Source organism: Equus asinus, chromosome 4 (assembly GCF_041296235.1).
Source record: "Equus asinus isolate D_3611 breed Donkey chromosome 4, EquAss-T2T_v2, whole genome shotgun sequence".
Classification (NCBI taxonomy): Eukaryota; Metazoa; Chordata; class Mammalia; order Perissodactyla; family Equidae; genus Equus; species Equus asinus.
The window spans coordinates 52,406,517-52,422,293 of record NC_091793.1 but is presented as its reverse complement, the minus strand read 5'-3'; the positions used below and the strand labels follow the sequence as shown (position 1 = coordinate 52,422,293).

Sequence of the window (15,777 nt, the reverse complement as noted above, 5' to 3'; positions counted from 1 at the left end):
CGATCCGGCTTCTAACCTGAGCAGTGTTTGCTTTTGCTTTTTCTAAAATCACTCGCATGCATTTCAACAATAAAAACCTTCTCTTTCTGTTTACGGAGTAAAATTTGCTTTCCTAAAATCAAACTGCAATCCATTTTTCTTTAATTCTATTAGATAATCTAGCATAACATTTTTATAATAGTCCATTATTTGATGCTACAAGAAAGAATAAAACATTTAGAATGTAGGAGCATGTGTTCTGATGAGATGATTCTCTTTGTTTTATGTACCATTTAGATCAGGTTTCCTATATGCGCATGACAATGACTAGCATAGAACTATTGTATACAACAGGACCACTAACAGGAACATTCAAGATGCTTGTACATCTTGTTATCTAATTTCATGACTCATATAGGAAGAACATAGCACTATCATTTTGTGACCAGCAACATAATCCTCACTTGTAAATAGAAAATATTTTAGTTAATAAGAGACAAAGTCTTTTGACATATTTCCTACAAAGCTGTCCACAGAACAACAATAAAACCATAAGGATGTAATGCATATGAGCTTCAAGCAGCCCCCAACTGGCCTGCTTGTCTGAGTTGAAACCTGTGATTTAGGCTTATTAGCTGTGATCTCTTAAATCAGCCGAGCCTACCAGGCCGATTATATAACACTCATCCATTATTTAAATGTCCAAAACTAATCTCTCTGATTTATTTTCTACAATATTTATATTGGATTTTCATGGTGACTTGAAGACAGTGTTTTGGCAAGCAAGGTTATTCTTTGTACAATTTTACAAAAGAAGAAATCAGCATCTTAAGGCCATCATTTTGCTTTAAAAATATTTCACATGTTGCAAATAGAGATTTAAGTCCCATGAAAAAATGGCAGAATGAGATGTAGTAATACTCTGACCCTTCAGCCCCATAAATATCAGCAACCACGAAATTTTGAGGATCACTTTGTATTCTGTAAAAATAGATTGTTTTAAACTTCAGAAAATAGGAAGAAAGGATTAAATGAAAAAGACAGTGACTATTTTCAGTTTGGAACCTGTGAATGTATTACTGTCTGTAAAACTCTTTCTCCATTTCTCTAGGTTCTGCCAGCAGCAAATAATTTCTGTACCTGCTGGATAATATTGCCATTCAGCCTTTCAAAGAAGCGTTGCTTTTCTAATCCCCTGGCTTCCCTGACCGCTGATTGTGTGTTTGTTTCCTTCTTCAGGATCTGTGAGTGCACAGAGGCTGAGGCAGAGATAATTCTGCAGCTGAAGAGCGAGCTCAGAGAAAAGGAATTGAAATTAACGGATATTCGGCTGGAGGCCCTCAGCTCTGCTCATCATCTTGACCAGATCCGGGAAGCCATGAACCGGATGCAGGTCCGCACTGCAGTACCTTCAAGGAACAAACAGGAGAGATTAGAAATGCCATTTATTTTCTTCTCTTGGTCATTATAAAAACAAATCTCACTTTTAAACCTGCCATGGAAATGGACTGTGTTTATTCAATCTTTGCAACTCATTTCTTTATGCCAAATGGAGAATTTTGTCAAATCCAGGGTTGGAAGGAGGGCAGACTAGCCAGTTCCACTCAAGGGCCATTCAGAGCACTTGTACCAGTGATTGGATGCCCTTGAGAGCTAAGTTTTTAGAACCACAACAATCCCTGCTTCTTCACTTTTCCACGATTTACCTTTTTGTTGACTTTTTTTCTGTTCTTTTGAAATCCGACTCAAATACCTTTACCTGTTTTCTACTGAACAACAAAAGTAATGAGAAAACTACAGAAAAGTCACACAAGCTTTCCACATAGGAAAGTAAAAGTGATGTAGAATGCCATCTGTAAAAGTAAAGCTTTTGTATTTTGGGGAAGCATCTGAAGGCTAAATTCAGCCCCAGTCTGTGCTCAGACTAAGTTTTCATTTTATTATTGTAAACCGGTAATCACTTGGAACCACAGATGACTGAAATAAGAAAAGCTTGTTGCTGAGCAGATTCATCTGCCACCGTATGTATTCATCAAAAGGCTCTTGTTGTTATGAGCTTAATGCCCCATTTTGAAGGAACAAAAACTTTCAGATGTTACCTGGGACTCTGAAGTAATTTGAAACCACCTTATTTATATTGTTTTTGTTTGGCTCTATTTCACACTCTCCATGGATTCAGAGTATTGCAAATGACATTATTGGCCTATGAGGTTTTAACAATACTTTTAAAATGAGAAATGTTATGAACTCTTCAATCATATTATTCTTAATTCAAATGAGACCAAGTCCTGGAAAACTCAAATATATGATATATTAAAAAAATAATTATAAGAAATTCTAATAGTTAGTGTGTCTATATTTGTGAATACATGAGTGTATGTTTGTGAGAGATGGCAAAAAGGTTAACTTTCCTTTTTTGGAAGGAAATTCTGTTTACATAATTTGCATTTAACATATCACCACATGCTTTATTTAGTAAGCAAAATAATGAACTCTGATAGAAGAGTTGGTACCATTTTCTCAAACTAGCTCAAATTTTTTTCATGTTGTTCGTCTTCACAACAGAATGAAATTGAAATCCTGAAGGCTGAAAATGACCGGTTGAAGGCGGAAACTGGCAACACGGCCAAGCCTGCTCGGCCCCCGTCAGAGTCCTCAAGCAGCACGTCCTCCTCGTCTTCACGGCAGTCCTTAGGGCTTTCTCTAAACAACTTGAACATCACGGAGTCTGTTACCTCAGGTGATTCTGTGCACACACCTGCCGAGTCAAAGCATGCCTGTGACTTAATGAGGGGGGCCTGAAATTGGGAGAAACTCACCCTCCCCTCTCACGCATACCCTCTTAAAAATGTTAACACTCTAGTTCTCAGAAGTAGTCCTACTTTCCTCTTAAAAATTTATCCTACTTAGTTGTAATTCTAAAGGAATATTCTCTGTGAAAGACTTAAGAGATGTGATTTTCATATCATTTTTAAAAAAATTACTTGTTCTTGAAATGTTCTTCCTCCATGATTACAAATAGAATGAAGAAATAATATTCTCAGTGATGATTATTAGTATTCCTGAATATAATACTAATAACCCCATGTGGTTTTATAGTATTGTAAGTGTATAGAGCTTATTTAGAATGTATCAGGACCTATTCCAGATTTGACTGGATGATCTTGCCCAGGGAGAACATACTGCTATCCATCACCCAATCTGCAGCTCTATTAAATTTTCAACAAACAAACAAAAAGAACACACTATTGTTGTATTCAGTGGTCCTAGTGATGGAACAAGGGTACAGTTTTGATTCAGTTGCAAATGGAATCACATGACATAATGTTGTCTTAATATGTGATGAACTAGTCAATTATAAAGTATAACTCCTCCTATGGCATTGAATCATTTTATGTATAGAATTTAGTTTGGGAAAGATTTATGTGAGGATCTGTGGTAATTTCAAAGCACAGCCACCAGATGACGCTTGGAAACCAATAATATACATATTGCTGGGTAACTTTAGATTCCATTATAGATGTGACAAACTTCACTCCTTGCCTTAAATTACACTGCAAATAGAAGAATTCGAAGACAAAAATGAAGAAGAAAAATGGCACGGCATGTCAATATTGATGACATCTTCAATGAATCACATCTCTTGCTTCTAAAAAGTCAGAGTTCTTAAAATTCTACCATTATGTCTGCCCTTCATAATGTAAAATCAATGACCCAAATATACTTGCCTTCTTCTTATAAATGGCAAGTGGGAACTCCCTGAAATCGAGGGAAACAATGTTTATAAAATTTGGTCAGGATTAGGGGAGGGAAATAAATTCTGAGAGTAAACACCAAGTAAAGCTAATATTAGTAGCCAAGAAAGAAGAGAGATTTCAGAATTAAATGAATTTACAGATTATTAGGTAAAATAAAGTTATGGAAATGTGGTTATAACTTGAAAGTGTAAATTTTGTGTAAGGTGTTAGCATCCACACTCTTCAAAAGATGCTAAAAAAGAAGAAACAAATAGTTTGAATGTATAGAATCTGAGAAGCCCGGGCAATATGCTGTCTGTTGAGGTCAGTGGTGAAGCCGACAGCAAAGTGAAGTAGGAACCACACCTGCTGGCTGGCAATGCGTGTCTGTGTCCATGGGCTTAACTCCTAAACAAAGGCAGGGGCTGGGGCCCTACAGATGGCTTACTCACACGATTCCGTGCCTGTTCCTTGATTTTGTCTTATCCTATGAAGTATAAATATGATAAGGTTTGAAGGAGGCAAGGTAGTTTAGAAAGAACTGCCATATAAAATAAAACTAAAATTCACGTCTAGGAAAAATTAGAACTCATAAAGATAAACGTAAAATCAAAGAAATCAAATTTACAATTTCTTTGTTCATCAGACTGAACACACTAACGGCCATGATTGAGAATTTGGGGCAATTTGGGGGAGGAGAGCAATTTTTAAGATTTTTTTTTAAATGTGCTTTTTAATTACCTAGTTCATCATTTATTTTTAGTCTTATATCATTTTATTTCCTTAATTATTTTTCAATAATGATACATGTATCGGAACTAACAACAACAAAAAAATCACAGGACGAGTTTACTGTTTTCTTTGTCTTCACTCTTTTTTAGTAGGTTCCAAATTGGAGTTCAAAAGTACCTTTATGCTTGGGCTTTTTAACAGAAAAACTTTCTATGGTTCATGATTAATTAAAAAAAGGAAAGAAGTAAACAGAAGAGAGGATAATTGATGAATGTCCAGTTCCTGAAAGATAACTGGATGTTCCATACATCCAGTAAAAACAGAAGTCTGAAAAGCCTTCAGACTTTTGTTAGAATTTCACTCGATTGTAACCAGAATGGCAGATCTCTTTATTCTTCCTTCAAAATGTTAACAGAGGACCATAACTTATTTTCCATAAAAACCACAGAGGACCCTCACGTCAAACTTGCTCTTTTTCTTTTTTTCTTGGAATTGTTTCTTCAGGTAATCATCATATCAATGTACTGTGAACAGGGGGAGATTCAGTGGCCATGATGTGCTTCTTCCCCTGTCAAAAAATGGAGTTCAAATAAACACACAGAGAAATGGAATATTGGTTAGAACAGCTAAACGTACTGAACACTGAGGAGAAAGTGCTGTAAAAGCATTCTCTCTTATATCCTCAATATCTCTATGAAGCAGGTGCTGTTTGACCCCCATATTACACATGAGGAAACCAAGACTTGGGGAAGTGACTATAATAATTTCTTCAAGATCCTGTAACTAGTAAATGACAGAGCTAATATTTGAACCCAGGTCTGGATGAATCCAGGGCCTGACCTGTTAACTACTGTATTCATTTTGCTTTAAGTAGCCACATATGTGAGAGCCAAAGACAGTCATTAACTCATTTATTGATAAATATTCACCCCACTGCTGTACAGAGAAAATTCATATTTTATGCATAGTTTAAGAATAAGTATGACATGAAATGCATAACATGTTCTAAGGCAAACTTGACCAGATAAGTGGATCAGAAATCAGATTAAACGCCTTGTTGTGGACTACCAGGTCATACATGATCTAGCCCTTACCCACTTCGACATGCTTCATACCACTTTCCACTCTTCTCTTGGTCTCCACACTCCTGCCACCCTGAATATTTATCTGTTCCTTGGACAGGCCTAGCTCTTTCATCAAGGCTTTTGCATTTATTCTTGTTGACTGGATCTTTTTTCCTAGGTCTTCATGCACATAGCACTTCTTAGCCTCCTGGTCTTATCTCCAAACACCGTCTCCTCAAGGAAGCCTTCCAGGAGGACCTCTATCTAGAGGAGGCTCCCTTCAGTTACTGTATTTCACTGCCCACTGCCCTGTGCCATTTATTTCTTGCACTTAAGACATTCTGGGGGCCAGCCCGATGGTACAACTGTTAAGTGCGCATGCTACTCGGGCGGCTCGGGGTTCGCCGGTTCAGATCCCTGGTGTAGACATGGCACTGCTTGGCAAGCCATGCTGTGGTAGGTGTCCCACATATAAAATAGAGGAAGATGGGCATGGATGTTAGCTCAGGGCCAGTCTTCCTCAGCAAAAAGTGGAGGATTGGCAGTAGTTAGCTTTGGGCTAATGTTCCTCAAAAAAAAAAGATATTCTGTAATTACCTTGTTGAGAATGTATACCCCAAAAGAGCACGGAATTCATTTTCCTTGCACTTTGGTATTCATTCCCAATGCCCAGCACAGTTCCTGATATCTTTTATGCTTAATAAATATTTTTGGAATATTTATGAACATTTATGAATAGTTGAGTACTAAAGAGGTAATTTGGTCACGAACTACAAGAAATTTAGATGTGAACAACCAGCAGTAAGCTACTGTAAACTCCTGAGAAAAAGAGGAAGAGAATTAAAATTAAAATGACACTTAAGGAAGAGTTTAAATTTTCAGTGGGATAGGCAAAAACGTGAGAAATTATGAGGGTGTTAATCTGGGAAACTAATTAAATTCCAGTAAGGGAGATTGTTTTTGACGATTTAAAAATTTCTAGTGAAAATCTTCATATTCCTCAAACTCTAAATGTTGTTTTGATTGTTATGTCTTAGGACGCTTTTGTAATCCTTCCTTTGTGAAATTGCGTATTCTTAATTAAGATAATAGAAACATTCCATTTTCAGAAGCCATTTGATTAAATTGTTTTTCTCTGATGGTAGTCACAGCTCTTGTCTCTATATATTTACAGGCAGAGCAGTTGAGTGCTCTTGTCACCAGGCACACCTGCTCTTCAGCATGTAACTGAGTTTCCTTTGTCCTCAGAACACCATGTTCGTATTAAACGTGGCTCAATAATAACATCGTTGTCAAAGGAAAACTTATATTTGTGATAGTTTGCCTTAATACTTCTCCAAATTGGACATGAATCTCATATAATATATTCTGAAAATTAATCTATAATTGCATTTAAAGGCTTGTGCTTTAAAGGTCAGCCACCTTTATCCTATCTCTGTAACTCTTAGCTGATGACTGGAAATACTACTTTGGTTTTGAGACCATAAGCATAAAGGGTACAAAAGAGTGATAATTAATATACTTCAGTAGGGAAGTATAAATGCCATAGTTGAAATTCACTAACAGTACCTAATAATTACTTATATATAAAGTAAGAAGTAATATAGCTGGATATCTGCAAATGCTTGAAAATAATTTCAGTTGACAGTCAATCTCAGCACCTTTGCATCCATAAATTACATGGGTATTGAGCCTGGATATTTTAGTTTAGATAGAAAAATCAGATTGCTTTTTCGTTTGTCATGGTTTTAATGGTAACTGAATATTATTCAGGTATTACTCATATCTGTGCATAATAGAAAAAGAAAGCTGTTTCTCCTCATTTAAAGGCAATGGCCCAACACTTGGGTGAAGATGCTTGGAGGAAGAAATAAATTCCTAGATTGAAACTTTAACCCAACCACACTAATTCATCTTCTTGAAAGCTGATTTTTTTTCAAACCTGTTAGGCTAGGATGGGAAGTAGAAAGGCTAAATTTCCATTGAAAGATATAAAATTATGAGAAAGAAAACAATGACAGTAAAAAATCTGAGCTAATTTGTCTCTATTGTGTGTGTGTTTGTGTGCATTTTTGAAAATTTGGTAGATATTTTGCTAGATGATGCTGGTGATGCAACTGGACATAAAGATGGCCGCAGTGTGAAAATTATAGTCTCCATCAGCAAGGGCTACGGTCGAGCAAAGGTATTTCCTTAATCTTAAGTTCTGACTAAAGGATGAGAATGACCATGAATCTAACGTGTTTTATATTTGAATTTTTGTTCTGATTAAGTACACTACTTGTTACTGCTCAGCAGTATTTGTCTTGGCATTAGCTTAATATGCTATAAAAGCATAAAAGTTAGGAACCCAAGGAAATGACATCATGATATAAGTGGAAATGTATCTCTAGATGTCATGTTGGTTCACTGAAAACAATTTTGGTTCTTAGCCACACTCATTTCTAAAACTTAAAAAATACATTGCTTTCTTTGAGGTAAACACCATGTCTAACACATTCTTTCAGTGTCACTTGCAAAATATAGGTGATATTTATAATGTGTAGTAAACATGTTGCTAGAGGTGTCAATATGGTCTCTATACAAAGAAGAGACTAATAAGCTATATGAATATTCTAGACATTGGAAAGACACGTGTTATTCTGAATTCAATATGACAAATTCCACTGATGCTACTTATCTGTATCATTTTTAAGCAAGTATAAGGCAAGTATTTTACTTTTTCTGGAATCAAGTATTGCCTTCAAACTGGCAATGTCATTCTGACTCAAGCCCTTTCTTAAAACTAAAAATGTTATTTCAAGCTGAATTTGTAGATGAGTGGCAAGAATACAAATTTGTAAGTACCCCAATTTTTTTCTATCACACAGAAAAACAAAAAATCCCTTAGAATTTTAAAATAATTGAAGCATTTACATTTGAGAAGTGAGATAGTGCTTGTGAATTTTTACACTGAGCAGTATTCCAAGGATTCTAACGCCATAAACTTCCTGCTTGAGCTGCAGATTTATGTCTGCTTTTTTCATGTGCATCTTTAGGCGAAAGACTGGTAGTCTCGGTGAAGATTAAACTATCTCTAATTTAAAAGCAGCTGCTTACCAAACATTGCGTGAGTGTCCCATTTTGACTGGATGACAGTAACAGGGGAAAATAAGTTTTCTTTTCCAAAATAATTCTAAAAGACAATGTCTTTGAACATTGAAAGTAGGTGTCTTAGTCTTCTTGGCCTGCCATAACAGAATACGATAAATCAAGTGGCTTAACCAACAGAAGTTTATTTTCTCACAGTTCTGAAGTCCAAGATCAAGGTGCCAGCTGATTTAGTCCCTGGTGAGGGCTCTCTCCTTGGGTTGCAGGTGGCCACCTTCTTGCTATGTCCTCACATGACCTTTTGTCACTGTGTATACCAGAGCTCTCTCTCTCTCTTCCCCTACTTATGAGGCCACTAATCCCATCGTAAGAGCCCCTACTCTAATGAGCTAATCTAATTACCTTCTATAGGCCTCTTTTCCAAATACCATCATCTTGAGGGTTATGACTTTAATGTATAGATTTTCAGGAGACACAACCATTCAATTCATAACAATAGTAACAAAATCACAATGATTTTGCTGTGAATTTCTCAACTTTTTCTGAAAAAAATATTGCCTTCTAATTCAGGTTATATTTAAATAATGGTGATAATCATTTACCCTTATAGACTTAAATGTTACTGATGAAGAAATCGAGGCTCTGAGACAGCTAACTGACTTACCTTGGGTCACATTTCTTAATTAGGTGATAGATGTTGCGTGTTGTAGAATCCATGTCTTCTAATACCTGACTCCGTTATTATTCTACCACCTCTTAAGGACCATGCAGTTGGTGACTAGAACCAGGATTGTAATGTATCAACTACCTAATTATATCCACTGGCATCATGCACTATTTCACGTAACCATTTCCAATTGTCATAAAAGAAGTTCCAGTTAGACTATAAATCTTGAATTGTTTACTTTTCTAATATATGTAGAAATTCCTCAAAATCCAATCTGACAAAGAAAGATAAATTTGGGGCAATTATTTGTATTGTAAAGAGATTCTTTGCTTGATAAAATGATGCCTGTGGAATGTCCTGGCAAGTTTTTTTAAATAGTGAATTTTCTGATAAATTCAAAATGGAGCCTATTTTGTGAATATGTGAATGCCATACAACCACAGATAACTTACTTTTTAAAACTGGATTGTATTTTAGAGACAATGTAAGTTAATAAATGAAAAACTGAGTTTTTGGCTTAAGAAAGATAAAGTCAGAATGGCTATAATTAACAAGACAGGAAACAACAAATGTTGGAGAGGGTGTGGAGAGAAGGGAACCCTTGTTCACTGTTGGTGGCAGTGCAAACTGGTGCAGCCACTATGGAAAGCAGTATGGAGTATCCTCAGAAAATTAAGGATAGATCTACCATATGATCCAGCTATTCCACTGCTGGGTATTTATCCAAAGAACTTGAAAACACAAAGGCATAAAGATACTTGCACCCCTATATTCATTGCGGCATTATACACAATAGCCAAGACTTGGAAGCAACCTAGGTGCCCATCAAGGGACGAATGGATAAAGAAGATGTGGTATTTATACACAATGGACTACTACTCAGCCATAAGAAATGACAAAATCCAGCCATTTGTGACAACATGGATGGACCTTGAGGGTATTATGCTGAGAGAAATAAGTCAGAGGGAGAAAGTCAAATACCATATGATCTCACTCATAAGTAGAAGACAAAAATGACAAAAAAAAAAACAAACCACATAGCATTGGAGATTGGACTGGTGGTCACCATTGGGGAAGCGGGGGGGAGGGCAAAAGGGGTGATTAGGGTCATATGTGAGGGGATGCACTATAATTAGTGTTCCGGTGGTGAACATGATATAATGTATCCAGAATTTGAAATATGATGTACATCACAAAAAAAAAAATTAAAAAAAAAAAAGAAAGATAAGGTCACAAAAATAGTAAGATGAAGTTGTAGGATTTATATGGTATGGTTCTGTTCAGTCTCTATCACCATTTCCCTCCTACCAAGATACTTCTCTTCAGAAATGCCCCCCTGCATGAAAACAGATGACTCTTGCCTCCCAGCCCTTTCCCTTCTACTGAACAGGTTATGAGTCAGTTTACCTTGACATTATCACTTCACCTAATCTCTCTCTTTCTTCTTGTTGTTGCTATTGCTGTTACTTTGGTTGGTTGGTTGGTTAAATTTTGGAAGTATGTTTTATTTTATATAATCCAATGTGTGTCTGTTACTGTAGAACTCATAGGCCTGATAAGCATTTTAATCTTAATCACCACTACATTAATAAGTTTTAGTAGAAAATGCAGTAATAAAACAAGACACATAGTTAGATTTTATCTTGTTTTATTTTGTTCTTTTTTAGGATCAGAAGTCTCAGGCATATTTGATAGGATCCATTGGTGTTAGTGGAAAAACCAAGTGGGATGTCTTAGATGGTGTAATTAGACGTCTCTTTAAGGTAAGTTGTGTATGAAATCCTAATATTGATTTTCAAAAATGTTTAATTTTAGATGCTTCCCTTAGCTTTACTAGCATAGACATATCTACTTTTCTTCTCCTCCATTTCAAATATGAAGGAAAGCTTTCTCTCTTTGTGCTGTTTGATATTAATAGTTCTTATATTACTCATTTCTAAAATTCTTGACAGCTAACTTCAAATCCTCAGGAGTTTTGTATTTGTTGTAGATGAGTTGAACCTCTGTTTTGACTTTCCTTTTTCACATGTACCATTTTAGGAATATGTGTTTCGAATTGATACATCCTCTAGTCTTGGTCTGAGCTCTGACTGCATTGCTAGCTACTGTATAGGAGATTTAATTAGATCTCATAGCTTAGAAGTGCCTGAACTGCTGCCTTGTGGATACCTTGTTGGAGATAATAACATCATCACTGTGAACCTGAAAGGTAAAGATGAAAATGAAAAGCACAGTTGTATTTTTTTTACCAACATTTCTTTTCTTTTCTTTTGCAGTTTCCCTTCAAATTTTCATATTTTAAAACTATGTTAACCACTTTAATAGTTTTGAAATGGTATGATGGTATTAAATGAGTCATATTTATATTTAAAACACTAAAATCCTGCTAAAAAACATTGAAATCCAAGTAAATGAAATTCTTTGAGTTTTAGAATGTGAAATGGAATGTAATTTTGACAATTCTCCAAGACTCACAAAACAGAATACAATTTAGGGAATTTCAAATTTCTAGGTTCTCCATTATCACCTTTTATTTAGGTGGGATTCAAAAAATTATTATATATTTCAAAGTAATATATTCATCTCTATATCTTTGATTTTAAAACATGTATACCCAAGAAATACCCACTAGGGATAAAGAATGGAAGTTAAGATCAGGGATGAGAAATTCTGTTTTCTTTGCTTTGGATGATGTGATTAATTATAGGCAAATAGAATATCTAAAGTATGCTTGTCTCCATAATTCCTTGCTCATATATGTTAAAGACTCAGAACACATCTATGTAAACTATGGACTAATAGATGAATTTGTCAAAATTTGATTTTATGATTAAGGTAATTGGGTTAGTAAAAGGAGGTACTGTTGATCTTCTTAATTCCTTGTCAAATATCACAATTAGTATTCTTCAAAAGCTTAGGTGGCTGTACAGCTGGGATGTGTAATGAGAGAGAGGAGAAAATAAAGTGGAGAAAAGAGTAAGAAAACAGGAAGAACATAGACACACATATACATTTTACATTATAATATTTACATTTATTCTTAACAAAACTACTGACTTCAAAGGTAAGGAAGATTTTATGATAGAATTTATAGTCATGTTTCCATTTCTCTCTGGAAACATAAGTGTGGAGCATGAAGTGGACAGTGGAGGGAAGCCAGAGCTAAAGAAAATGCTTTCATTTGGATGTCCATTCTGCCTTATTACTGACATTTTCTATCTTAAAATGGCAGCACATGTTTGTGGGGTAGAAATATCAAGTAAAGGATTTTGCAAGGACTGCATTCCTGTAACTAATGAAGCTCTGTTGTCGATTGACACCATATTTTAAAATCTACCTTATGTAGAACAATAAGGCATGCTATTCCCTCTGTTTCTTCCTTCAGGGGTAGAAGAAAACAGTTTGGACAGCTTTGTTTTTGATACGCTGATTCCTAAACCAATTACCCAAAGGTATTTTAATTTGTTGATGGAGCATCACAGAATTATACTTTCGGGACCAAGTGGTACAGGAAAGACCTATTTAGCGAACAAACTTGCTGAATATGTAATAACCAAATCTGGGAGGAAAAAAACAGAGGATGCAATTGCCACTTTTAATGTGGACCACAAGTCAAGTAAGGTAAGTCACAAACTCCTAAGAGAACTGCTGCTATTTATGCATAAGTGTCTTAAGCAATTAAGATTTAAGATTGTGTGAAATTTCCATGTGGCACGTGGAGACATAGCCATCTCTCTTACTAAAACTAGAATCTGGTGGATGACTAAACTCTGTTTCATGAATTTGAACAACACTGCTATTCAATAGCATTTAGTTATCAGGTACTCCACAAGCATTGAGAATGTACAAAAGAAAATGATAGAGTCTCTAATGTCTGATTTCTCTTAGACTTCCATTTAGGAAGTGTTAGAGCAGAAAGGATCCATGCAAAGTGCTCTAAAAGCAAGAGGGAAGAATAACCCTTCCTGGAGGAATCAGAGCTTTATAAAAAGGCAATTCTTGGTCTGGATCTTAATAAATAAGTAGGAATTAACTTGGGTGTTGCAGCAATGGGGATTTGGGCATAATTAGAATATTCCAGGCAGAAATTCTGGGAGCAGCAATTTTCTTACATCATATTTCTAAAGAATTTCTGCTTAGGAACCATAGGAAAGTGAACAATGTTCCGTTTCAACATCAGCTAAGTTCTAATGTAACATAATAATCAGCCTGAACACTCTACTGCTATTAAATAGGCTTGAGGGGCTATAAAACCTAGACAATACTTTCCTATATTCTGAGTAAAATAAAGAATCCTAAAAAGGAAATAGTTGATGGCTAACATATTCTTAACACTAGCCTATTTTTGCCCACAATTATCTATTACATTCTCAATCAATTCAACCTGTTTCTCTTAGGAAACTGCATCTGTTATAAACAATACCTTGAGGGAATCCAGATGATACTGGGTCATTTTATTTTTCTGAAGATAACCTAGTTAGATGATCTGAACAGATGCAGTCTCTCAGAAACCTCTGGCTTGTAAATTTTCAGAAATTAACATGACTCCCCAAAGCAACCCAAACTTATTGGATTCTTGAAATAAGCCAGATAGATAGCTTAGTGAACAAAAACTTAATAGAGCGGTTCATTAACTCCCTCTCACTGACCAACTGTGGCATCAAAGGTCAATCTCTGCATTTCCTTGTGCCTTAGTTTTCCCCACTGTAAAATGAAAAAATAGTAGGGTTGTGGCAAGGACTAATTGCGTGTGTGTGTGTGTGTGTGTGTGTGTGTGAGAGAGAGAGAGAGAGAGAGAGAGAGAGAGAGGAGAAAGTAGGGAGAAGGGAGAGAGGGAGAGAAAATACTACAAGTAGCACGCACAGTGTGTTGTCTGCAGTTATTAATTACAGCCCTTTACTCCCAAGAAGTTTTCCTACACAAATACACAAGACCCATACAGACAACTCCCTCTAAACACACACACACGCGCACACACACACACTCGCAAAGACCTTTGTTGAAAATGGTCTTATTTGAAGTTTTATAAGAGAACAAAGATGTATATAAAGCATCATGAGACATCTTATAAAGACAAATAAATATAGCACACAAATTCTGAATATTTCCTTGGAACTCAGCCCTATTCGAATTGTAATTGAACCACTCATTTTCATTTCAACTAGAGAGACATGGAACCTAAGGCAGAGTATTTGACTCCTCTCTGAGCAGAAGTGGGAAGAGCACAATTGTTGGTTTGCTTCAGCCTGCATGTTTAATACCTCCTGTTAATTCTGGGTCTCCTCATATCTTTATTAAAATATTTTTAACACAATTCTTCTTCTTTTCAGCAAAAATGGTGAAAGGGTTGATGTCTCTTAATCATCCTCAGTATTCTTGGTTTTTCCTCAATGTTGATGTAACGGAACTCTTTAGAAGTTACTTCCTTTATGAGAAAACAAGTGATTGGAAAATAGGAGAAGAGTAGATTTATTAATGAAAACCAAGGCATTTTGATAAAGTTGGAAATCACTTAAAATCAAGTTTTGAATCAAACAGATTGATTTGGGCTTCATTAGGATGTAGTTTAACATGCTAAAATAAAGTAGGTTAATTTACATTGATTATAAAATTTGCCTCTCTAAGTTCTTTTCATTTCAGTTAAAAAATGTTTAGTGCTCAGAGATGTTTTTAATCAATATCATATGAGTATCGTTAAATTTTTTTGATCAAATATTTCCAACACTCTAATTTTCTACGTTTTCAGAATAAAATAACTTGTGCCATTATTAGGTCAGTTTAATTTTTGTTATTACAAAATAATGAAAGATAAAACATTGACTAGAGTGTTTGGACAGAACTAATGATGCTAGGAAACAGTAATAGGAAGAAACCCTTGGACAAATCACATGGCATTCGGCATCAAGAAAACACAAAATACAACAAACGAATGTTTATTAATTCTTCATGTTTGTAAGATGTGAATGAGCTGTCAGTAATGTTGGATACAGAGTTGTTGCCAGAGAATTTGGCCAATTCTTGCCAAATTGTCAGAGAATCCACACTAGTTTTTTTTTCTTTTTTTGGTGGGGGTGGTAAGTGAGAATGGCATAAAGGAATAGGGATGACAAGTTGAGATTGTGTGAGGGATAGCTGCTAACACTGTACACTTACTAAAGTAAAGTGTGAATGATGCATGAAAGAACAAATCGTTTCCCTGAGAAACGGAGCTGTGTAATTGTTGACGTGCTTTATGCAATGCCATAGATAGCACTGAAGAGATAGCCAGAAAAGGACTTATGATTCAAAATCATTGAACAATAAACCATCAAATGAAAAAAAGTATCATTCCATGCTTTTGGTACCTCTGCATTTTCCATTCTGTCCCTCTTCCACTCTTCAAGCCCTCCCTCAAGCTGCCAGCTGAAATATTTTGATTGAGAGCAGTAAACATAAACAATTACATTTGTGACATTTGATGCAGCGGGCCCAGAAGCCAGAGATGGATTTGGTAAAGAATATGTGGCCA

At 35.6% G+C, this 15,777-nt stretch overlaps 1 protein-coding gene across 8 annotated transcripts in view; it reads left to right on the top strand.

Moving 5' to 3' along the window:
* The window catches only part of NAV3 (neuron navigator 3), a 775,925-nt gene that overhangs the window by 741,578 nt on the left and 18,570 nt on the right, over window positions 1–15,777 (top strand). For all 8 annotated transcript variants that reach the window (XM_070507275.1, XM_070507277.1, XM_070507276.1 and 5 more), the window contains 6 exons: window positions 1,219–1,372; window positions 2,545–2,719; window positions 7,600–7,697; window positions 10,937–11,032; window positions 11,310–11,478; window positions 12,655–12,890. In XM_070507275.1, coding sequence (XP_070363376.1) covers window positions 1,219–1,372; window positions 2,545–2,719; window positions 7,600–7,697; window positions 10,937–11,032; window positions 11,310–11,478; window positions 12,655–12,890 — 928 coding nt within the window. The remainder of the gene's footprint in view (window positions 1–1,218; window positions 1,373–2,544; window positions 2,720–7,599; window positions 7,698–10,936; window positions 11,033–11,309; window positions 11,479–12,654; window positions 12,891–15,777) is intronic.